We start from the raw sequence: 25600 nt of genomic DNA on the forward strand, positions 1-25600 counted from the left end.
ATATTTATGAGTCCTTTGCTTATATAACGATTTACCTGTATGTGATCTTCTAAGAATTTTATACTTTAGCTCTAACATTTAAGTTTTTGATTCATTTTAGTTTTTGTATATAGTGTGAAGTGTCCAAATTCATTCTTTTTTTTTTGCTGCCCACTTGTGCCAGTACCATTTGTTGAAGAGACTGTTTTTTCTCTGTTACATGATGTTGGTACCCTCTTTGTAAATCAGTTGACTATAGAAATACGGCTTTATTTCTGAAACCTCAATTCTGTTCCATTGGTCTATATGCCTGTTCTTGTGTCAGTACCACACTGTGTTGATTACCATTGCTTTGTGGTAAGTTTTAAAATTAGGAAGTATTAGTCTCCCCCTTTTGTTCTTTTTTTCCCAATATTGTTTAGGCTATTCTGGATATATTGCAATTCCATATGAATTTTAGAATCAGCTAAACAGTTTCTACAAAGAAGTCAGTTAAGATTCTGATAGGGATTATGTTAAATTTGCTTATCACTTTGGGGAGCATTGCATCTTAACAATATTAAGTCCATCAGTGAACATGGGATTAAAAAAATTTATTTAGACCATATTGGATTTTTTCATCAATGTTTTATAGTTTTCAGAGTATAAATTTTGAATTTCTTTTGTTAATTTATTCCAAAGTATTTTTTATACTATTATTAATGGAATTCTCTTCTTTTTAAAAAAAATTCTGGCCTGGCCGGGTGTGGCTCAGCGATTGAGCGTCAACCTAGTATCCAGGCGATCATGGTTTGATTCCCAGTCAGGGCACATGCCTGAGTTGTGGGCTCGATCCCCAATGATGAGAGAGTCATTGATTGGCTGCCTAGCCTGCACCCCGGGCATGTGCCCTGACCAGGAATCCAACCCTGATCTCCTGGAACCTAGGTCGGTGCTCAACCGCTGAGCCATGCCCAGCTGGGCTGGAATTGTTTTCTTAAATCCATTTTCACATTGTTTATTGCAAATGTATATAATTGGTTTTTATATATTGATATGATATCCTGTAACATTGATAAACTCGTTTATTAATTGTAATAGTCTTTTTTACTCAAATATTTAGGATTTTCTATATGCAACTCCTGTCACCTGTGAATAATGATAGTTTTATCGCCTCTTTTCTAATCTGCACGCCTTTTTTTTCTTTTTCTTGACTTATTGTCCTGGCTACTACTTCCAGCATGTTGTGGAATAGAAGTGGGGAGAGCAGCACCCTTTTCTTGTTCCAGATCTTACGGAGTAGCATCCAAACTTTCATCAATAAGTATGAAGTTAGTTGTGGGTTGCTTTTTTAAAAAATGACATTAAATTGACATTTATCTTGATTACCAAGTTTTGGCAACCCCTTAAAATTTTGGGTCTGAGATATCACTCATTTCACATCAGTCCTGGTCCTACAGTTTAAAAAGAATTGCGGGGAACTTTTAAAAATGCTTAGGCATTCTGAATTCTTATTGATGTGCAAGTGTCTCTATATTCACTCTCTGTTTTAAGGAATACAAATCTGTAAATAGAGTTTCTGCATTCATTGTGGTGGTGAGGTTGATTTATGAAATAAGGTGCTATGATTCAATTAGAAGGACTTTGTACAAAGAAAAAGTCTTGGCTCTAGTTCAGATAATAAGTCAAATCACAAATAATTTCTACTTTAACTTTTTTGATTTATTAACAACTATGGGCATGAATATAAACCACAGGATGACTCCTACTGTGGCTATGAAAGATTGTATAAAGGGTAGAGCTACCTGTACTTCCTTTCATTTTGTTCATTTTGCTAAACTTATCTGTGATGGACCCAGAAAAACTATTATCTTTATCTGGGCCTCAATGCTCTTTTCTCATGAATTCCTTACACAGTAGAAGTTGAATCACCTAATTAGTAAAGTGAAAATTTATGTTGGAAAGGTTTTTGTCTGGGATGTTCCTTTCTGTGGAGTTCTGATTAATGAATTGTAAACAGTTTTTGCCATATTTGAAAATCACTTACTAAAAAGAGGTAGAACTCTAGTACCTAGACTGTACTAAATGTGATCAAAACAGGTTTTTATTGGTTTCATTTGACCCTTGTGAACTGTGACTGAGTGGGATGTTAAACAGTATTGTATCTTTTAAAAGTTAATTCTTTGTCTTTTACATTTAATGTTGTAGAGTATGATAAATATTTAAGGAAGCATATTACAAGTAACTACAATTTTTTCTATGACTGTGGTACATTAATTACAGTAGACCTTAATTAAATAAGGGCTCTTAATTTATTAGCTGATTATGGGTGGAACTCAATACATTCTTCTCAGTCAGAATAACAAGTATTATATATATTATATTTTGCATATACTTTAGAAGTTTATGTTATATAGAAGTGAGTAGACTTTTTTCAGTTTTATTTATTATTTTATTTTATCTTATTTTATTTATTGTTGGAAGTATTACAGATGTCCCTTTTTCTCCCATTGGCCCCTTCCACCCCGCCCCTCCCCCCCTCCCCAGTCCCTCACCACACTACCCTCACCACACTATTGTCTGTGTCCTTGGGTTATGCATATATGCATATAAATTCTTTGGTTAATCTCTCCCCCCAACCCCCCAACCTCCCAACCCCTGACTTTCCCTCTGAGATTGTCAGTCTGATCCATGCTTCTATGTCACTGAATCTATTTTGTTCATCAGTTTATTAAGTTCTTTAGATTGCACATATAAGTGAGATCATGTGATGTTTGTCTTTCTCTGACCGGCTTATTTTGCTTAGTATAATATTCTCCAGGTCCATCGATACTGTCCCAAAGGGTAGGAGTTCCTTCTTTACAGCTACATAGCATTCCATGGTCTAAAAGTCCCACAGCTTTTTTATCCACTCATCTACTGATGGGCACTTGGGCTGTTTCCAGATCTTAGCTATTGTAAATTGCACTGCTATAACATAGGGGTGCATATATTCTTTCTGATAAGTGTTTCAGGATTCTTAGGACATATTCTTAGAAGTGGGTCAAAAGGCAGTTCCATTTTTAACTTTTTGAGGAACCTCCATACTGTTTTCCATAGTGGCTGCACTAGTTTTCATTCCCACCAGCAGTGAACCAGGGTTCCCCTTTCTCCACACCAGCAGTGAACTAGGGTTCCCCTTTCTCCACACCCTCGCCAACACATGTCATTTGTTGATGGGAGCCATTATGACAGGTGTGAAGTGATACCTCATTGTGGTTTTAATTTGCATCTCTCTGGTGATTAGCAACACTGAACATTTTTTCATATGGCTCTTGGCCATCTGTATGTCCTCTTTGGAGAAGTGTCTATTGAGGTCCTTTACTCTCATCAATGCGAATTCTTCAAAATTTGCTTACAAAAATTTGTCAAAAATATAGTCAAAAGTTTTAAATATCTTTTATTCATATTGACCTAAGTTATTTTGGAAAATTATTAATACTTTTTCTTTTTAAAGAAATGCCATACTGAATTTTTCTCTGGCAAAGAAATACTTTATTTTTGCTATAATTTAGATGGTGCCTGGTGTTTAGTGCATGGAGTTCAGATTTCAGCTATAGGTTGATTCAAAAACCAGAATTCTCCAGCTAAAGGCCTCTTGTGCAAAGATAATACAATGATTCAAACTTTACTTTTACAACACTAGAAAAAATAATGCAGTAAAAATGCTACATTGCATCTAGATTTTTCTAGAGTTACTTGGAACTTGATATTTCCATTATGTTGGAAATGTAGGCATTTTTGTTTTAAGATAGCTCATGAACCTCCTTTTGCTTGGATAAACAGCTTTCTGTTAAGATGATTACTGTAATATAAAACCACTTAAGAATTTTGCCCTTTGTAACATGGAGGACAAATTGAATTATGGCCTGTGACCATGGAGATGGGGAAAAATACCAACAACCTTCACCTTGCTTAAACTCACCCCAAACTGGAAGTTTTCACAGATGAGCCCAATTAATTTCCTTCCCCAGTAAAATGCACAATAAATTTTTGTTTATCTTCCCTTAACTTCTATATAGATTTCACTTGAAAGTTTTTGTAAGCTTTTTCTCCTTCTCTTTCATCATCTTTCTCTTGTTTGTGATACTTTCATGGGAATATAGGATTTTCCATGCTAAATAGGACCTAAGCGATGTCTATTATCTTTTGTAGGTAAAAATGTGAAAAAGAACAATAAAATATGTGACTAATTTTTCTTTAACTTGGCTGCAGATTTTGTTTCAGTTTCAAACACACACACACACACACACACAATTGAGGTCAAACATCTTAAATTTTTTTTTCCAATTAAAATTTACATTCAAAGTTATTTTGTATTAGCTTCATGTGTGGAGCATAGTGGTTAGACAATCATATACTTTACACATATTCCCCTGATATTTCTAGTACCCACCTGGCACCATACATGCTTATTACAGTATCGTTGGCTATATTCCCTATGCTGTACTTTACATCCCCATGACTATTCTGTAACTATCAATGTGTACTTCTCAATCCCTTTACTTTTTTCTTTTTATTTTTTTATTAGAAATGTTTTATTTTTGAAACTATTACAGATGTCCTCCATTACCCTTTCTTTGCCTCCCTCCATCCAGCCCCCAACCTCTCCCTGCCTTCCCCTTTACTTTTTTCACCCAGTCCTCCAACTTCCCTTCCCTCAGGCAACCATCAGTCAGTCTGTTTTCTGTATCTTTGAGTCTGTTTCTGTTTTGTTTGTTCATTTATATTGTTCTTTAAATTCCATATATAAGTAAAATCATATGATATTTGACTTTCTCTGACTGATTTCACTTAGCTATACCCTCTAGATACATCCATGTTGTCACAAATGGTAAGATTTCACTCTTTTTTATGGCCGAGAAATATTCCATTATGTATATGTACCACCACTTTTTTATCCACTCATCTATTGATGGGTACTGACTGGGTTGCTTCCATATCTGGGCTATATAAATACTGATGCAGTGAACATAGGGGTGCATATATTCTTTGAATTCGTGTTTTGGGTTTCTTCAGATATATACCCAGAAGTGCAATCACTTGGTCATAAGACAGCTCCATTTTTAATATTCTGATTAGCCTCTATACTCTTTTCCATAATGGCTGCACCAATCTGCAATCCCACCAACAGTGCACTATGGTTCCCTTTTCTCCACATCCTCAACAGCACTTGTTGTTTGTGGACTTATTGATAGTAGCTATTCTGACAGGTGTGAGGTTATACCTCATTGTAGTTTTAATTTGCATCTTTTTCATCATCAGTGACCTTGAACATTTTTTCATATGTCTATTGGCCATCTATATGTCCTTAATTAAATATACATTTTTGCTTCCCAATGTATTTGAAATTAATAGAGTACATTAAATATGCTCTACATCTACAACACAGAGCAATCACATTACTAAAAACCAGTATATTAAATAAAGCTTAGTTTACTACAAACTTACCTGCTCCTTTCCCATAAAAAGACAACAGGCACAACCAAAACAAAAATTCAGTGCAGATCAGGAGAACAACACTTTTACCTGCTCTACCTACTTTATGTCTTTAGATTTCAAAATATTATACGGTTCTAGACTTAATTTTGACCAACCACTCCTAAAATTGTGGGCCCTGCTTATGGGCTTCTCAGGCCTTTAGTCCCCCTGGCAAAATGGAAATTAGTCCTGTCTGTATCTACTTGGCAAATGTTTGCCTCAACTCTTTGCTTTAACTTCTCATCTAACCCAACTTCACACTGACTCTTCAGTTCCGACTTTCATTTAATCCAACTTTTGTATACTTGGTTGTTTTTCGACGGGTAATAGCTAGTGATTTCACATGAAATTTAGTCAATACTATTAAATGACTCAGTGTGGCATTTTGTAGATATTTAGACTATTGCAGATTTAATTTCTTAATTTCCTTTATTTTCTAAGTTATCATATGGACATTAGGTACATGGACATATATTTTGCATTTCTATCACAAAACATGTAAAATACTACAAAGGTGGCATAATTTGAAAATTCTAGTATTGATTTTCATAGTAAATATTCACTTCTTTTCCTCCTGAACAGGCCCTTATCTAACTTGTGGAGGTGATGGATCATCTGCATCTAGGGGAATCGGTTGCCGCAGTGCTCCGTAACAGGTATATTTATGGAAAGGGTTTTCCTTATAACTTACATAATGTCTTTCCTGACTATTTATGTACCTAACATAGTTGCTACTCAATAAGTATTTGTTGAATATCTGTCATGAAATAAAATATTTGCTATATGAACGAATAAAAGAATGATTTACAAAGAAAGGGAATGAAGAGCATGTTAGTGATCATGCACCTCTCTGATGATTAGTGACCTTGAGCTAATTAAAAAATATAATTAGAAATCATAATTAGTATAAATTGTTAACACTTGGAATTCAGTCAGTGGAGCTATTGATTGCAATTTTAGTTTTAAAGCATATCAATGAATTAATACAGGTATCCATTGCTTAAGAATAGATGTCTCAACAAGTATTTTTTAATAGTATTGCTCTGTGATTGTGTGTACATTTCTGTTATTTAAATATCCAATTAGTCTTACCACTATGCTCTACACCTGAAAATAATACAAAATTATATTGACTATCAACTGTAATTGAAAAACAATAAAAAATCCAATTAAAACTTTTCCAGGGAGTCATGAGAAATTCAGAGCTTCCTCTGACAATTTAGAATTTTAAACTCATGGTTCAAAGAGACATAGCCTTTGCTTTGTAAGTATGGAAGAGTATCCCTTATTCCCAATAGTTTAGTTGTATGATTTGGGTGAAACATTTGAAATAATGTGCTGTAATTGTCTATATCATGGCTCTGATACTTAGTGGTGGTGTAGTCTTAGGCAAATTTCTTTTCTTTTTTCTTTATGTTTTTATCAATTTCAGAGAGGAGAGGAGAGAGAGAGAAACATCAATGATGAGAGAGTCATTGATTGGCTGCCTCCTGCACGCCCCCTATTGGGAATCAAGCCCACAATCCAGGCATCTGCCCAGACTGGGAATCCAACCGTGATCTCCTGCTTCATGGCTCGATGCTCAACCACTGCACCACGCTGGCTGGGCTTGAGCAAATTTTTTAATTGCTCTGTGCCTTAAGTTCCTCATCTATGAAATGGGGATAATAATAATATCTACATCTCAGGATTGTTTGACATTAAATAAGTGTCTATGGTGTGTATGTGGAGAGAGAGTGAGAAGAGAGAGAGCAAGCGAGAGTGCACTTGGCAAATAATACATGGTATATTGGTGCTAGTATTGAAATATAAATGTGGGATTTAACTAATTTGAAAATACAATAATTGTGTTTTTGATATCTAAGTTACTTTAAAATATAAGTGTGTCTGGAAAGAAAATTAAAGGAGGGGAAAGGTTGAAGTAGGAAGTGGACATATATAAAGTCATTGTTATTTATCAGATACTATACTAGGAATTTTACATAATAATCTCATTAAGTAAATATCATATGAAGAATGACTATTTGTTGGAATGTATTATCTCAGCTGTGCAAGGGACTGTAAGGTAGACTTGCTCAGAGAAACAGAAAGCAAGAAAATCATAGCAGGAACAATGTATGGGCATGTTGGATGAAAAGATAGAAGAGAATAATAGTTAAGAGACGTTGAATTTGATGGGGAATTAAGTATGCAGATTTCAAGCACTGCTGAATAGGAGGGTCTGTACCACACATTTAGAAAAGGAAATGGTAGGACAGGGTCTAGTACATAACTGAAGTGGTTATAGCATGCTTGAATTTGTTTTCATTATTTTTATTGAGGTATAATTACATACAGTAAAATAAACATTTAAATATACATCTTGAACATTTTTTATATATGCTCACATCCAGGTAACCACAATCCAGGTCAAGATATAAAACAATTCCATCCCACCAGAGAATTCCCTTGTGCCCATTTCCAGTCCATATCCCCTCCACTCCTACTAAGGGAACCACTATTCTGACTTACATACCTTGGATTAGTTTGCTTGTTCTTGAACTTCATGTAAATAGGCTCAGACACTGTGTATTCTTTTGCATATGGCTTCTTTCATTCAAAATAATAATGTTCTTGAGTTTATCACTGCTGTGGTTATCTGTAGTTCCTTCTTTTTATTGCTGTGTAGTATTCCATTGTTTAAAATGTACCACAATTTGTTTATCCATTTTCTTGCTAATAGTCATTTAAGTTCCATTATTTGGCTATTAAAAATAAAGCTGTATTGACATTTTTAATAAATCTTTTTCTATCCATATACACTCATTTCTTTTTTATATGTACATGGCAGTGGAGTTGCTGGGTCGTAGGGGATATATATTTAACTTATTTATCATTAATAAAAACTGCCAAATGCTTTTCTGAAGTGGTGGGACCATTCTCTGATCAGTAATAAGTGAAAATCCTCACTAACTCTTGATATTGTTAGTCTCTAATTTTAGCCATTCTCTTGGGTGTCTAGTAGTTTCTCAGTATTGTTCACGCTTTGCATTTTTTTTTAATCAGGTGTAATGGAGTATGCTTTTGTATGCTAATTATCCATTTGCATATCTTTTAGAAATAGCTGTTCATGTCTTTAACTGTATCGTGATTACCAAAGGGAAAGAAGGATGGGAGAGGTAGGAGAGGGTAAAGGGGGAATAAATGGTGATGGAAGGAGACTTGACTTGAAGTGGTGAACACACAATACAATATACAGATGCTGTAGCATAGAATTCTGCACCTGAAACCTATATAATTTTATTAATCCATGCCACCCCAATAAATTCAATAAAAATTTAAAAATTAAAATATAGGTTGTACTCTTTTTGAGTTTTAAAATTTATTCTGGATATTTAGATATATGTATTATGAATATTTTCTTCCAATTTGTGGCTTTCCATCCCATAGTCTTATTTGTGTCTTTTGATGAGCAGGAGGGTATTTTTTTTTTTTTTTTAATGAAGGTCAATTTATCATACAGTATTTTTCTTTTATGCTCAGTACTTTTTGCATTTTGTCCAAGAAATCTTTACCCTCCCAAATTTCAGGCTTTCTTCTGGAAGTTTTATGGTTTTAGCCTTCATATTGTAAGTGCATTCTTGACTAGAAACAAAAGAAATAAACTTATGGCCTAGATTTCACATAGAATCTAGATAATTAATAAGAACACTTTATAAAAGAAAAGTCTTTTTGTCCTTTTAATTCTAACTTAATGACTTTGTAAATGACATGGTAACTGAACTGTAACCTGAGTGATACTTGTTGAGCCATAGGGAACTAATCTTAGGACTCCTAGTTTATAACACAGTAACTTTTGATTTCCTACTTTTATAATCTTTCTTATTATAAATAAGACTCCTTGGAAAGAAACTGATAATTCTGATACTAACTAAACTGATCAAGAGCCTAGAAAATGATTGACAATTCTCCAATTTATTTATGATGCTGCCTAATTCAGATGTCAAAACCTGAGAAAAATGTTGCTTGTTTGCATACACAAATTATGGACCAATTTTGAATTTTAGATAAAATGATCTGGTGGAAACACTGTGCAATATACAGGTCTCGTAACATAGAAACCCACACCTGAAACCTATATGATCTTATTAACAAATGTAAACCCAATAAATTTAATAAAAAGTATATTTTTACTGCAAAAATAAATAAACAAATAAATTTAAAAATACAAATCAAACACATTTAAGAATATATGAAAAGAATTAGCTGTTTGTGACCAAGAAAGTTTTATCCCAGTGTGAATGCTTTCATACTATGAAGTTATTCATGCTGCATCCTGTCCATAGTTTTAAGGGAAAAAAAAGGCAAAAAGTAAATGCTGGAAGTGTTTGAAAAACTCAATACCCATTTTAAGAATTATAAAGTTAGTGATAGAAGCTTGCTCTCTTAACAAGAAATATATATATATATATATATATATATGATCTGAAACCAACAATCCAGCATCATACTTAATGGTAAAATGTAAAAGTTGTTCCTTAAGCAGCAACAAAACCTATAGCCACCATTATTTATATATCTATAAATTCCGGCCAATGTCAATAAAGGGACGTAGTTAGTGGAAAAGAGGGGACAAAAAATGATCAAGTTTTAGAATCATGTACCTACAGAAGCTGAGACTTAAAAAGAACTTCTTAGTTGATAGACTTTTAATGAGTTCTGAAAAGTAGTTGGATATAAGATAAAAATTAAAAACCAATAGCATTTATATTAAATGTGATCATTTACAAGATGTAATGGAAAACAATTCATTTACAAAAGCCATAAAACATAAATATGTAGTAATAACAAAAACATGTCTATGACCTATGTGATGAAAATTTAAAAATTTGAGTGAGGGACAGGTAAGAAGATATTTTAAAAGTAGAGAGACATACCATGATCCTGGATTTAAAAACTAAATTTTGGGAAGTGGTAAACTTCCCAAATTGTTGTATAGATCTAACACAGATTTAATAGGATATTTAAAATTTTGACAGTGATTATTCAATAAGATAAGGAATGTATTAAAGAAGTATATCCCCATTGCTTAACACACAATGTCTGGCATGTAGTAATTGCTTCTCAAAAATCTAACAATTTATTCTGTTTATTATTCAACAGACATTTATTTTGTAATTGATAAGAGCTAAACACTTTCATGTCCTAAAATATGATGAAAAGTAATGAAAGTTTATTCTCATTGAGCTTGAATTTTTATGTAAGTATTGGCAGGGTCAGATTAAAAATACCAAATATATGTATAGGAGAAAATTGCTATGAAAAATTAATAAAGCAGGTAGAAAGATAAGAAATTAAGGGTGGCAATGCAGAATAACATTAACCTCTTACTAGTCTTAGATGTTTTTTGTCTTGCAACCTACCATTAATCATCTTTACTCTATTTGAAGTTTTATTCCAGTGATTTATGAGGTACAGAGAGAGGCCAGCTATATGTGGCTTGCTTTGCTGCAATGAGCATCTTGATCTGAGCATCATGCTTATGCACACATGATGGTAATGTCTGGGAGGAGCACCTTGTGGAAAAAGTTACCCATTTGGTGTTGCAGTGGTGGAATTTTCTGATGTTCCTAGCTCTATTAAGGATTTCTGCAATAATGTATGAAGCTCTGACAGTGTTCAAGTTTTCTAAAAGTATTCTTTGACAAATAAAACATAGCATAAACTATTGTCTGCTATTTGTAATATAGGAAAAAGAGTGCCAAACACAATATAATCAGATTTTCATCCTTTAACAAATATTATTATATATCACTTACTGTGCAAGATATTAGGGATATAGCAATGAATGGTGATACATGGTTCCCTGACAGTTAGGTGGCTATTACAGTAGTCAAAATAAGGAATGAGGAGAGCAGATGTGATAGCAGTGGAAATGAAGCAGACGCGAGGGGATGGCATCATGAAATATTTAAGAGTAAATGTGACAATATTTGGCATTCAACTAGATTCTTCACACTCTAGTCAAAGTGATCTTTTAAAATTGCTGATCTAATAATGATGCCCAGATTGCCCTTTCCTTCCTCTGACTGTCGAAATCCCACCTGTTCTTTAAGACCCAGATCAAATTCCATGTCCTGCCTAAAGCCTTCTGTGATCAATCCAAGCAGATTATCAGGAGGGTCTCTTGCCTCTGAGGTGTTTTATCCCTGCAATGATTTTTATCACATTTGGCTCTGCATTTAAGTAATTTGAACTTGTCTTTGCTTACAACATCATTAAGGGAGCTTTTTTCAGAGAGCTGTATCTAAGACATATTTATTTTATATCATATGCTGTACAGGATTTTGTGCATAATAGGCATTCATTAAAATTTTGTAGCCCTGGCCAGTGTGGCTCAGTTGGTTGGGCATTGTCCCGTGCACCGAAGGTCACGATTTGATTCCCAGTCTGGGCATATGCCCAGGTTGTGGGCTTGATCCTCAGTAGGGAGTGTGCAGGAGGCAGCCATCAATGTTTCACTCTCACATTGATGTTTCTCTCTCTTCTCTCCCTCTCCCTTCCTCTCTCTCTAAAACATCAATGAAAATATTTAAAATAAATAAAAAAATAAAAATTTGTAGAAGTTATTACATTTATCAGCAATTATTTGTTACTGATCATTTTATTTGGTTAAATTGTTTAGGGTAATTTTTTTTTCCCCAAGTCAACTCTTACTTATAGTTACGTAACTGAATATTAAATGATAGTCATTAAAATTGTAAAATAGACTAATGAAATTTACTACAGATTCTAGAAATAAGCTCAGACTTTTTTACCAATGTAATATATAATCTCTCCTTAATAGTGTATGATATCAAGGGAATGCAGAGCTTTGAATCAGGTCATTTGATATTTTAAAATATTGAGCCTTTACTATTTGTTAAACACTGTCATAATCCCTAAAATTTAAGGATTGGAAGATCCTAAGCTTCCTTTTAGTTTTAAAAGTCTGGAATTATATCTTTAAACTTAAGCACATAGTAGATGATAAATAAACACATCTTAGATTAAATTTGATGATGACCAGTCATTGAGGATAAGTCCTTTTATTATAGTTTTCATAATTTGGTTTAATAAACTTTTTCTGAATGTTGAATTTTTTAAAAAAGTATCGCATTTATTGGGGTGATGGCTCTATGAAACTTCAATGAAGATATGTTTGTTTTGTGTTTTTTAAAGATTAAAACTTATGAGGATCTAGTTTTACCTTTGCTGAAGTAAGAGAGGCAATGATTATAATGAGGTCAAACCTTGGGCTAGAGGATCCCTATAAGGATTATAATATAAGAGAGCAACACATGAATTTCTGAGGCCAGTTACACTTTATACAATGGACTTTTATTTTGGCTCAGACATTCTGTAGGGTTTTGTTACCCATTATTATTGTCCCAATATATTGCAGTAAGTTATATGTGCAGTTTATCATTTGTTCCTCTCACTGAAGAGTTACATGTTTTCATACAAAGGGCATGGACTGTTAGTAATGTTGCGTTTAGAAAATTTTCCAGACCACAAAAAGCATTTCTGTTCCTGGGGAGAGGAGTGACCACCCTGATTCTCCTTCCTCTACCTGTGTCTTAAATGTTGCTATTCATAATTCTGTACATACTCCACACATTCTTTCTGGGTAATCTTATCTACAGCCATTACTTATATTCCAAACTACATGCTGAAGACCTTCACATTTATATTTTGAGTCTAAGACTTTTTCCTAAGCCCCAGACTAAAAGGTTCTTTATTTCTTCTCTCCACCAGTTTGTTTGTTTTGACTTTACAAGTAATGCATATTTATTATAGAACACTTAAAAGTAGAAAATTATATATATGCAGGGAAAATAATTACCTAAGGTAATCTCTATTAACCCCTTGGTACATTTTCACTCTAGTTTTTTGGTGCATTTTAAAATGTATCTGAAGTAGCAATTATTGTACATGATTTGGTTATAGGGTTGTGGTTAAGAGCAGAGGCTTTGAGGTCTGTCAAATACACGTTCAAATCAAGTTCTGCTACTTACTAGCTGTGTGAACTTTGGAAACTTTCTTAACCTCTCTGAGTCTGTTTCCTCACCTATAAAATATAATAATATCACTGTATGGAATTGTTCTGAGGATAAAATAAAATGTTTGTAAGATAGTCATGTTCCTGGCTCATGTTAAATACTCAATAAATGGAAGCACTTATTGTTTTATTATACTGTCTGTCTGTATTGTGCTGTTTTTCTTAGTTATATCATTAGAATTTCACATGTCAGTAAAAACTTGCAGTAGCCCTGGCCAGATGGCTCAGTTGGTTGAGTTGGTTGGAGTGTCATCCTGTACACCAAAATATAAAAGTAAAAAAATTGTTGTGTGTTCCATCCCCGGTCACAGTACGTATGGGAGGCAACCAATCGATGTTTCTCTCTCACAACGATGTTTTTTCTCTCTCTCCCTCCCTTCCCTTCTCTCTAAAATCAATAAAAACATATCCTCAGGTGAGGATTAAAAACAACAACTTGTAGTAGATATAATAGTTCCAAAGTATAAACTATTCCATGGTACAAATGATTTCTTAATATTAAGTATTTAGGTTGAATCCACTTTTGGAGTATTAATTATAACGTCTTCCATATCTATCATATTTTCTCTCCTTGCTTTAATATTTATTATCTTTTTTCATTTCTATTTAATGAATTTGTTTCATACTGTTTCAAATCTTATCTTTACTCCCTCTGATGTACATTTTGGTTGTTACTCTGGCTTAGTTTCCTTGCAGTTGACCAATATAATTTATAGCTTTCCTCAGCTGATCTTGTTATCTTATTTGGCTTCCTCTTGCTGCTTTATTGAGGCCATGTTTTCTTATTTTCTTGAATGTGCCAAAGGCTTTCAACATTGTTTTCTGGCTCCTATGTGAAAGCATTTGCAGAGTGTTCTGCTCTTTCTCTGAGTCTTTATGATGACAAATCTCTTTTTCCTTGTTTTTCTATACATTTCCATTTGCTCTGTGCTAGTTGTTTTTTGATTTGTTTATTCTCAAAGGAAGAAGGAATTCTGAATGTCATTTACACTGGTCTTTCCCTTTGTCTGAACCATTTCTTTCCCATGGTCTTTGTGTGACTGGTTCTTTTTCTTTTTAGATCTCCACTTACATGTTTCTCCTTTGAGAGATTTTCTTTGACCACCCATTCTAAAGTGCACCATCTGTTTGGTGTCACACCACCCTAGTTTAATTCTCTGCATAAGACTCATCACTATCACTATTAGATATGTTCCTTCTTTATTTTTTCCTTCCTTTTTGTTTAATTTTTATCTATCCCCTTTCACTAAAATAGAAGCTCTAGGAGGGTAGAGATCTCATTTGTTTTGTTGATTGCTTTCATTTTAGCACCCAAAACCATGTCTGGTACATATTAGTTGCTCAACAAATATTTGCTGAATGAACAGATTAACTATTGACCCTCTCCCTGTGCTGTTGGGTACTAACCCAACCCCTTTCTCAGACTTTTACCCATGAGTTAATACTGATAGAAATAAATGGTTAAAAAATAAATAAATGGGGGAAAAGAGACAAATCTTCCTTACAGAAGAATCCCAAATTTTATAAATGTATATGTGTAAGTGTATGTTTGTATGTATTTCTCCCCCTCCAAGAGATAGAACTTCATCTCCCTCTCCCCTTGTGTTTAGACTTAATGATTCACTTCCAGAGAAAAGAGTGTGAAAAGGAATAAAAGTACCTTTGCAATGAAGAAATCTGGCAAATTTCTACCTGTGGTAGGCAGAATAATGCCCACCTCCCACAAATGTATACATCCTAATCCCCAGAATCTATGACGGATACTGTACATAGCAAAAAGGACATTGCAGATATGATCAAGTTAAGGACCTTGAGATGGAGAGCTTATCCTGGATTGCCCATGGGGATCCAATGTAATCACAAGGGATGTAAGAGGAATCAGTCAGGAAAAGGAGATGTGACGATGGAAGCGGAGGTTGGAGTGATGCTCTTTGAAAATGTAGGAAGGTACCACAAGCCATAGAATTCAGTTGGCCTTTGGAAGCTGGAAAAGGCAAGGAAAGAAATCTCCCCTGATGAATTCTGGACTTCTTGCCACCAGAACTGTAAGTTAGCAAATTTGTGCTATTTAAGGCCACTAAGTGTGTAGTGAATTATTACAGCATAAAGAAATAAGAAATGAATATACCATGTTTCCAGAGGCTTGCCCATGTTACAGGAGTTGTCATTTCTGACTTAATATAAACACAAGAGAGGTATCAGCAGTGGTGATGGTGGTCTGAAGGGGACGTACCATAGAAGGGAATGGCCCCTTTGCCAGATCTCTGTTTCTTTGAGGGAGCTGTTTTTTCTCACTTTTTGTCTACGCAATATTTAGCAGGAAGTTGAGGGAGGCATATTATTTAAAATTGGACATTCATGTATTTAACTTGAAGTTTTCCAAACATACTGTGTGCTCATGGTGAAATAGTTGGATAGTACAATCCCACTACTCTGAAAGCACTGTTAATATTTTGAAGCTGGTACAACATACAGCCCCCCTGCCCAGTGTTGTAAACACAATGTGTCCAAAACCATCTAGTCTTATTCCCCAGTACCAGCCTCCTTATCTGTAGTCTTGGCATCATTTAACGACACCGCCATTCACTCAGTTACCTGAGTCAGAAGCTTGGGTCTCATCCTGGACTTTTCCTTCTTCATCATCACCACTCATATTCAGTCAGTCACCAAGTCCTATTTCTCCCTCCTAACTGTTTCTCTGATCTGTTCCCCCTGCAGCTTTATTCTTATTGCCACCTTCTTACTTCAGGCCTACATAATTTGTCACCTAGTTCATTATATCATATCCTTCTGAGCTGAATTTTTGCTGCTAGTCTTAGCTCTTCTCTGCCTCCTTCCCCCTTTCTAGTCCATCCCTCCTATTGCAGCCATTATGGCCTTTCTGAAATGTAAATATGTTCATATCATTTTCTTGTTCAGATTTCTTCAGTGGCTTGCAGTGTGGCAAGACTTTTCATGTGGCTCCTCTCTACCTTACCAGCCTCATCTCCTGCCTAGAACATGTGTTGCTTTCTCTCCCCCCCCCCCCCCAACAGTGGAAGGTGACATGTTTCTTCATATTTCCATCCTTCTTTCTGGTATGCCTTTCATCTAATTCTTGGCCTAACCAACTTCTGTTTATCAAGGCCCAGCACAGATATTACTCCTCTGTGAAACTTTCACTGTTGTGTATCCCCTACCTCTGCCAAGCAGAAGTAAGTGTTCCTTTCGTATGGCTCTCATAGGATCGACTCTTATTTTTATGGTGGTTATAGTGGTGATTGAAGTCCCAACAGTAGTAACAGTTGTATTGGCCACAGTCATTATGATAGGTAACTATTAGATAGCATTAGCATTAGCAGGTTCAAACCTTTTATATATCTATTCATTTATCTTAGTCTCATAAGAACCCCATGAAGTAGGTACTATCATTATTCTCATTCTACAAATGAGGAAATTGAGGCACAGAGTTTAAGTAAGTTGCCCAAGATTACACAGCTAATAAGCATGGATGCAGGTTCAAACACAGTAAGTTCAGCTCCAGAGCCTATGCATTTACCTTATGCCTGTCTTTCTCCTTCCCTGGGTTGTGAACTCCCCAAGGATAGAAGTTTTGACTGTCCTGTCACCTGTCCTGTATTCCAGTCCCTAAATGCATCTCTGTTAACTGGTTCCCTAATCTCTGACAAACTAATCCATGGTAGGTAGTTAATGATTAAACAGTTCCTATGATGATCTTTCAGAGAGGACAGTGAATCAATGGGAAGGAATATCTAGTACCCATAGTGTTGACCTAGGGCCAAGCCAGTTATGCTGTATTTTGGGTGTGCAACATTTTAACTGATAGATTAACTGCTATAAATGAATTGGGGGCCTGGAAGTTGATAAAAGTACGTTTTTCTTTAAAATGTTTTCATTTCTCTCTATTTCCAATCTTTAATTTCCAGCCCCTCCCCCTTTAAACTTCCCAATAGCTGAAGTTGCATGGACAAAAAAGACTATCTGAAATTCCCACAGGTTCCTAAACCACATTTGGGTCATGTTCTTATTTGGGTTACATGTGATAAGAAATATGAAACCATGGAATAATTCAGAACCTTAATTAATGTGGATGCTTTTTAAAAATATAGATCTAGAAAACAAAGTTTTCCTTTGTCTTTTTGGTTATCCACACTGTGATATTTCAACTCCCAATCTCCCAATCGTTTTTTTCTTTGTATCATTATTTCACAATGAACAGAAAAAGAGTAATAATTTTTCTTTGTCCTGGAAGCTCTACTCTGCTAGTTTCTGTGCCTGCCTTTGGGTTTTAGTTATGGCAATTCCAAGCTTTATGTCCTTCAGAAAGCCCTACTATGGGTCTCCTCTGAGAGCCTGAAGCCTTAATCTGCCATCAAAGGAAAGGAAGTGTGTTTTCTTCTCCCTTCCTGAGAGTCTCCTTATCTGTGGTAGGTTATGAAATGAATTCTCCTGAAGGTGAAGACGTGTTTTCCTGCATCAACACAGCATGGCATAGCTGACATAGATACAGGCTATAGATAGCTAAAAAAGAAATCCTCTGGTGATTTTAGCAATCTTTTATCTGGGAAACAAAATAACAGAGGCAGCAGAGTGAATTCAAATCAAACTTGGTGTTTTTGACAAGAGCTATGCCTAGATATAGGCAGTGTCATCTATTTTTCTCTGATACATTATTGAAAATACTATCATGTAACTTTGTCCAAACTTGTCTGAGACCAGCCATTGTCCAGAGTTGGCAGGTCTGTCAGGCTTGGCTTAGGTCCCATTTTGTCTTCTCAAGCTTGAGTGGCTATTCGAATCAGTGAGAGGCCACCTAGAACATTCTCTTCTCTCTTGGTTCCCTGAGGCAGTGCTAAGAGTGATAAGGCCTCTAGGGAGAGAATAGTTATTTGATCTCCAAACCCTACAGTCTGCCCTTCCATGTTACATTTATCCTTTGACCATGTGACACGAAGGGGGAAGTACATAGATACTAGCTTTTGATCCCATACTCCTACCCATTCTCCTTAAAGGGAGTTCATTTACCTGATTGACCCTTCTGTTGAAAAGGCAGAATGCAATACTGAGTTTGGAGTTTGAAAAACCCTGTTTTTTGAACCTGGGATGGCCAACACAACAGTGTCATTTTATTTAATCTGCTGCCACTTTCTTTCTCCTTTTTTTTCTGAACAGAAATACTTTCTCTTGTCTCAAAAATAATGAGGTGATATGCTTGAATTACTTTGTTCTCCCTGGAAGGTAGACCTGAATCAATTCAAGTTGATTTTTGAAAAGGAGTTGAAAACTAAGTTAAGGCTTTTTTGTTTTGCTAAGAATGGTTGTGGCTCCACAAATAACAGATTACATTTCTTTAAAGATAGAAAAAGATTGTAGAGATAGTGTTCAACCCTCTTAAATGTAAAAAGACGGAATCTGATATGCAAAGGGGAGAGAACTTCTCCAAGTTCACATAGCAAGGGAAAGAGCCAAGACATTTTCTGATATAAAGTGTTGTTTTTATCTCAGAAACCTGTATTTTGCATATTTAAAACATCTATACTAAATGTATTCCATTAAATTGTCAGTATTGTATAGTGCATGCAATAAACTTAATATTTATAGTTAAATTGTTATAGCCTTCATCATTATTTAATGTGCAAAGTACTCTTTTGTCTTGGCTAAATAGCCCAAGTAGTTTATTTTCTGTGGGCTGGATAAATATTAATCAGGGAATTAATACTTATATTAATTATAATAAGGAAACCAAGTACTAATCTAAAAGTCAGTGGGGAATAGGAAGGTGGATAAAAGAATAGAAATTCAACCCGGTCTGTGTCCTAAACTCTGCTGTGAGCGCTATTTTAGTATATTATTTGGCCTTAGACATATACTTAATGACACATCTACATCCAGGCACAACTCTTGCTATTAACATTGTTAATTCAATTCCAACTTACTCTTCTGCCTCAGTTATTTTGTTTTCCCTAAAACAGATTGCAAAAATCACCAGGCAACTTCTTTCCATCTATCTATTGCCCCATGTATTAGTTTTCTCTTGCTGCAGTAACAAATAATCATAAACTCAGTGCCTAAAGCAACACAGATTTATTATCTTACAGCTCTGGAGTTCACTGAGCTAAATTCTGTGGTCCTTTCTGGAGACTCTAAGGGACAATCCATTTTCTTACCTTTCCCAGCTTCCAGAGACTACCTGCATTCCTTTGTTCTTAGCTTTCTTCGTCTATCTTCAAAGCTGCAACAGTGGGTTGAGCTCTTCTGACATCTCATCATTTGGACAACTTTTGCTTCCTTCTTCCAATTTTAAGAACCTTTATGATTACATTGAGCCCACCCCAATAATCCAGGATAATCTCCCCATCTCATAACCCTTAATTTAATCTCATCTTCAAAGTCTCTTTTGCCATGTATGGTAACATATTCATAGGTCCCAGGGATTCAGAAGTGGATACCTTTGGGGGGCAGGAAGCATTGTTATACCTACCACATGTAATATCTACCATGCTGTGTATCAAAATAGCTCTTTTTCTTTTTTCCCTAATTAAAAATTTTTATCTTTCAATTTTAGTTCACATTTAGTATTATTTTGCTTTAGCATCAGTTGTACATCTTAGTGGTTAGACAATCATATACTTTACATAGTGATCCCTTGATATTTCCAATACCCACCTGGCACCATACATAGTTACTACCATATTACTGGCTATATTCCCTATGCTATACTTTACATCACAGTGACTGTTTTGTAACTAAGAATTTGTAGTTTTTAATTCCTTCACCTTTTTCACCCAGTCCCCCAACCTCTCTCCCCTCTGGCAACCATCAGTCTGTTCTCTGTATCTATGAGCCTTTTGTTTCTCCTTTGTTTGTTCATTCATTTTGTTCTTCAGAATCCAAATATAAGTGAAATCATATGTCTGACTTATTTCACTTAGCATAATACCCTCTAGGTCCACCCATGCTGTTGCAAATGGTAAGATTTCATTTTTTATGGCCGAGTAATATTCCATTGTATATATGTACTATAATTTTTTTATCTACTCATCTATTGATGGGCACTTGGATTGCTTTCATACCTTGGCTATTGTAAATAGCACTTCAGTTAACATAGGGGTGCATATATTTTTTTGAATTACTGTTTTGGGTTTCTTCAAATATATACACAGAAGTGGAATCGCTGGGTCATAAGACACTTCCAGATAATGGCTCTTTTTCAATTTTAAAAATTATTTTCTAAAACATTCATCACAAATTTTAATTTTAATGCCCCTCATGTACTTTCCTTTTCTTATTAAGATAATTTCTATTACAGATGAAATGTAAAGTATACATATAGTATATAATATGGAAATTATATAAATTTTAGAAAATGTAGAAAATAAATAAGGTGGAAAAATAAATTATTCCACCTTATTTAAGGTAAGCCAGTTATTGTGGTGGTATACTTCCATTCAACTCTTTCTGCCTGCATATATTTTACATGATTATCATAATGCATATACAATTTTATACTTTATTTTTCTTATACAAGGTGATACCATTAATACTTTCCATATTGTTAATTATCTTAATCAACTAATGAAAAAATTTTTTCTTATAAAATTAATCCATGTTCATAGTAGAGAATTTAGAAAATACAGAAAGTATAAATAAAAAATTTTAATACCATTATTCAAATTTAACTATCCTTTAACATTTAGGTATATTTCACTCAGGCCTTTTTTTCTTTCTTTTTTTTTTATAAAGCAAAATTAGACTCATACCTTATAAGTAATTTTGTATCATGTTTTTCTTTAATATTGATGCAATGTTAACATTTTTCTATGTTACTATTATACATTGTTCTAAACAGTAAATTTTAAAATAAATTGTATTGCAAAATTAATACATGGTCATTATTTTTAAAACTTAGAATGTACTTATATGGAGAAAGAAAATTTATATCATTCATAATCCAACCACACAGTTGATATTTTAGTCTATATTCAGAGAAAATATATGTGTATATAATTATTTTTATAAAATGGGCTCATATTTTAGGTATTATATTTGCATTTTTCACTTACTGTGTCAAAGGTATCTTTCTGTGTTCTCATTTCTCTTCAGCATCACTCTATGTGACATAAATTATGTCACATAAATTATGTCACATAGTGTATGAAATGCTTTAAACATTTTCTGGAGCATAATGAGCACTCAAATATAGTTGTTGTCAGCCTCATAATGAGAGTTATTGTATGCATGTATCAAAATTTGTATTAGCATTTTCAAATACAAGACAATCTCTAATTTACAGAAATCTGCAAGATCAATACCCTCAAGTTTTCTATTTTTTGAACTATTTTAGAGAGTAACTTGCTGACAGAATGCCCATCAGCCTCAAATTCTCCAGTGTATATAATTCCTGTAAATGAGAACATTGTTCTATGTAACCTCAATTCAACCATCAAAATCAGGAAATTAACATTAATACATTACTACATTCTAATCAAAGCCCAGATTTTTCCAATTATTTCAAAAGTGTTTTTGATAGCAAAAAGTTCCAGTTCAGAATCATGCATTGAATTTAATTGTAAGGTCTCTTCATTTTTCTTCCATCTGGTACACTTTCTCAGTCTCTCCTTGACTTTCATGACCTTAGCACTTTTGAGGACTACAGGCCAGTTATTTTGTAGAATATCCTTCAGCTTGGGCCAGTTTTAATAGTTTTTCATGGTTATATTCAGGGTTTCCTTCTTCAGCAGGAATGTCATAGAAATCATACTGTATTCTCATTGTATCCCATCAGGTGACACATGATTTTAATTTGTCCCATATTGATAATGTTACCTTGATTAAGGCGGTGTCTGTCAGGCTTCTCCACTGTAAAATTAATTTTTCTCCCCTTCCTAATTAATGTTATTTCTGGGCAGGAGGTTGGGTGTACATTGCGACTGCAAATGTGTGTTCCTCGTGAAACTTTTAATATTTCATTTGTATCATTATGAAGTCATAGTTTCTTATTTTATTGAAAGATTTATAATCCGTTATTTATTTTGATGCCAAATAGTCCCAGATTTGGCCAATAGGAGCCCATTCAAATTGGTTTCTGTGTCCTTTTGACATGTCTCCATCATTCTTTTTTTCTTTTGAGTTTATTTTTTACTTTCTGCGTACTTCCTTACATTCTGGTTCATCTTGTACTTTTTCTGCCTTAGCCCTGGAATCAGTTATTTTGGATCCTTTTAGTGGTGAATAGTGTCTAGAACCAAAATCTGCATGCTACATGTGTTCATTGCTATTTGGGTATTGCTGCTCCTAAGCCCTTTAAGTGGACAAAGCTAGGAACTATGTATAAGTGTATAAATATATACACACATATAAGCTTACACACATTTACATTCATATTTCAATATCTTTATATATTGAAAACCATGAGTTCCCACCAATACCTCAAATTCCATTCCAACACCACAGAGCTCATTCTTGTTTTCTCCCTTTCTGTTTTCACTCCTTAATTTCTAACATTAAGAACTGTGTCTACCATTATTTGACCAATGTCCCCATATGTAGCCGATACTCTGTTGATGCACCCTTGTCCTCTTCCAGTTCAGGTGTTGGCCTCCAACAATTCTTGCCTGGCTGTGGTTGCTCCCCCTGCATGAAAATCCTCCTGATTTTGTTTGGGCTTCAACTGACCATGCCAGGCCTCCACTGATGTTTCCTTCCTGTAGTGACACCTTCCTCATCATCTGAAGCCCCATACACGGCCTCCAGCATACCCTCCCTCCCCTGCCTCACCAGAGAACACCTACTCTACTTCGCCCCACTAATGGCCTTCAGACTAAACTGTTTAAGAAGAGGAAGGGAATGAACTTTATCTATATTTTAACTTTTGAGTTACTGTCATTTTTTTCCTTACACACATGATTTTTTAATGATTACTACACTTCTATTGGATGTTTAGTTATCTCACATACTTTTTGTTGTTATTCTTAAATAAATAATCTTTTCATGTAATTAACATCCACATTTCATTATATTTTATGGTATTTTTGCTTGTCAAATTAAATACTTTTCTTCAGATTAATATTAACTAGCTTACTGGTTTATTATTATTGCTGATTTGATTCTTAATTATATTATAGAAATAAGCTGTCAGAAAATGAAGCAGTTGGGAGTAAGATGATTTTTCAGATAATTATAGTATAATTTGTAGAATCACTACTTTTTCATAATAATCATTTTTGAATGGAGACAATTTAAAACCTCTTGCACAGTAACTTGCTCCTGGATATTTCATGTTAGGAACATGAGTTCAAAAAGTCTGATTTTCTTAGCATGGATAGAAGAAAGCCCTTTATATTGGGTTCCTAGATTACCTTTCTAGCTTCACTTTCTGCCACTTCTCTTTTTGGCACCCTATGCTGTTGCTGTAGCCACATTATTTGCCCTTCTTCAAATATGCCACATTCTTTTGAATGACTATGATAGTGTTGGATTATCCAACAGGTAGGCTAAGCACATGCTGGCAGCACCAACCAAGCATAAGCACCAAACAATGAGGGGGAAAGAGAGTATTTGATGTTTCCTGAGTATCAGATTTGTTCCCATCAAAGAAATTAGGTCTTTGTTGGATTTCCTTTCCCTAATTTACAATGTAGAGTCATTTCTATTTGGAAATACATATAAGGATGAATGCCAAGAGGCAATATGCAAGAGGAAATAAAATAGTCTTTTCTTTGATTAAGGCCTCTCAAGGTTTATTCAGACCCCTGTGCCTTGGTTCTTGCTAAATCTGTGAACTCTGCTCCCTACCACCAACAGAATTACATGATATTTCATCCCACAGCATTTGATAGCACATCTATCACATTGCTTAGCACACTGTGTAATAATTACTTTTTTAATAGTCTCCCAGACTAGACTATGAAGTCCACGAGGAAAATGACATGTTTCTATCAAGCCATCTATTTCTTTCATCTAACCCAGTGACTTATGCAAAGTAGAGACTCATTAAATGTTCCCAAACTACATAACTTATTGTCCTGTTTACAGATGCAGATAGTGGCCCTTGTAGGAGAGATTAAATGCTCTCTGTTAAACTGTTGGACATCTGATTCTATAGCATCTACCAGGATAGAATTTGACATGTCCTAGTAGTCCCATTTTGTTAATCCATACATCAAACTGTTAAGGAATAGGCAGTGCTCAGAAATAAGCAATCTGAAAAGGCCACAAGATTCTTATGCCACAAAGTGGTTTACTGGTGGGTTTTTCTCCTAGCTTGCCCAGTGTTCTAACAACCAGGATACATCTTAGATTTTCTAGATTTATTCTTATACACACAGGTTCATTCAGTTGCATTAGTTCTTTAAAAAGCAAAGAACCTTTTCAGTTAAACCAGAGATTCAGGTACTTTCTGATCTGTTCACTAGAGGCAGTTTTAGGGGAAAAATAATTTTAAAATTCTGTTATTGGATGGATTCCACATGACCATTTATCTATGGCCCATAGCAGTCACAGAATGATTTAGTTTGTTTCTGTCCTAGAGTGACAGTCCTGCCCCAGACTACAAAATGATTCCAGAGATCATCTTTTGAGCATGGAGCCATCTGAATAGAATGTCTACCAACTGCTAGTGGTTCCCAGATGCCAACTGGCACCTGAAAGCTGGTTTGTTATGGGTATTGTCACAGGTCTGAAATGAAAAAAGAAAAACAACAATTCAGTTGTTTTTTTTTTTTCTCCCAGAAAGATAAATCTATTGATTATAAAGAACCATCTTTTATTTTCATATTGTCCTTTACTTTTTGGTTGTTAAAAATGTCCTTTTATCCTTTCTTTAATGAAATGATGGCGATAAGGTATTGTGTACCTTATTATCTGAAAACCTTAAGGCAAGTTATGTTTCAGAATTTAGGTTCTTTTTGGGATATTAGATGGATAATAAAATGCCTGCAACCAATATTATAAAGCAGCCTCAGCTGGGGCTCAGTTGACACCCCATAATCAGCTACAGTGATATCTCTGCAGTGAAATAGAAGAATATTTATATGAAGTGAG

General features: G+C 34.6%; 1 protein-coding gene across 4 annotated transcripts in view; it reads left to right on the forward strand.

Moving 5' to 3' along the window:
- KLHL13 (kelch like family member 13) overlaps nt 1–25600 on the forward strand; it is a 325110-nt gene that overhangs the window by 217133 nt on the left and 82377 nt on the right. For all 4 annotated transcript variants that reach the window (XM_016202711.2, XM_087829330.1, XM_087829332.1 and 1 more), the window contains one exon: nt 6061–6134. Coding sequence is in view for 3 of the 4 variants with exons in the window: in XM_087829330.1 (XP_087685456.1) it covers nt 6085–6134 (50 nt within the window). In the remaining variant the exon portion in view is untranslated. The remainder of the gene's footprint in view (nt 1–6060; nt 6135–25600) is intronic.

The sequence above is a fragment of the Miniopterus natalensis genome, chromosome X (assembly GCF_054644295.1).
Source record: "Miniopterus natalensis isolate mMinNat1 chromosome X, mMinNat1.hap1, whole genome shotgun sequence".
Classification (NCBI taxonomy): domain Eukaryota; kingdom Metazoa; phylum Chordata; class Mammalia; order Chiroptera; family Miniopteridae; genus Miniopterus; species Miniopterus natalensis.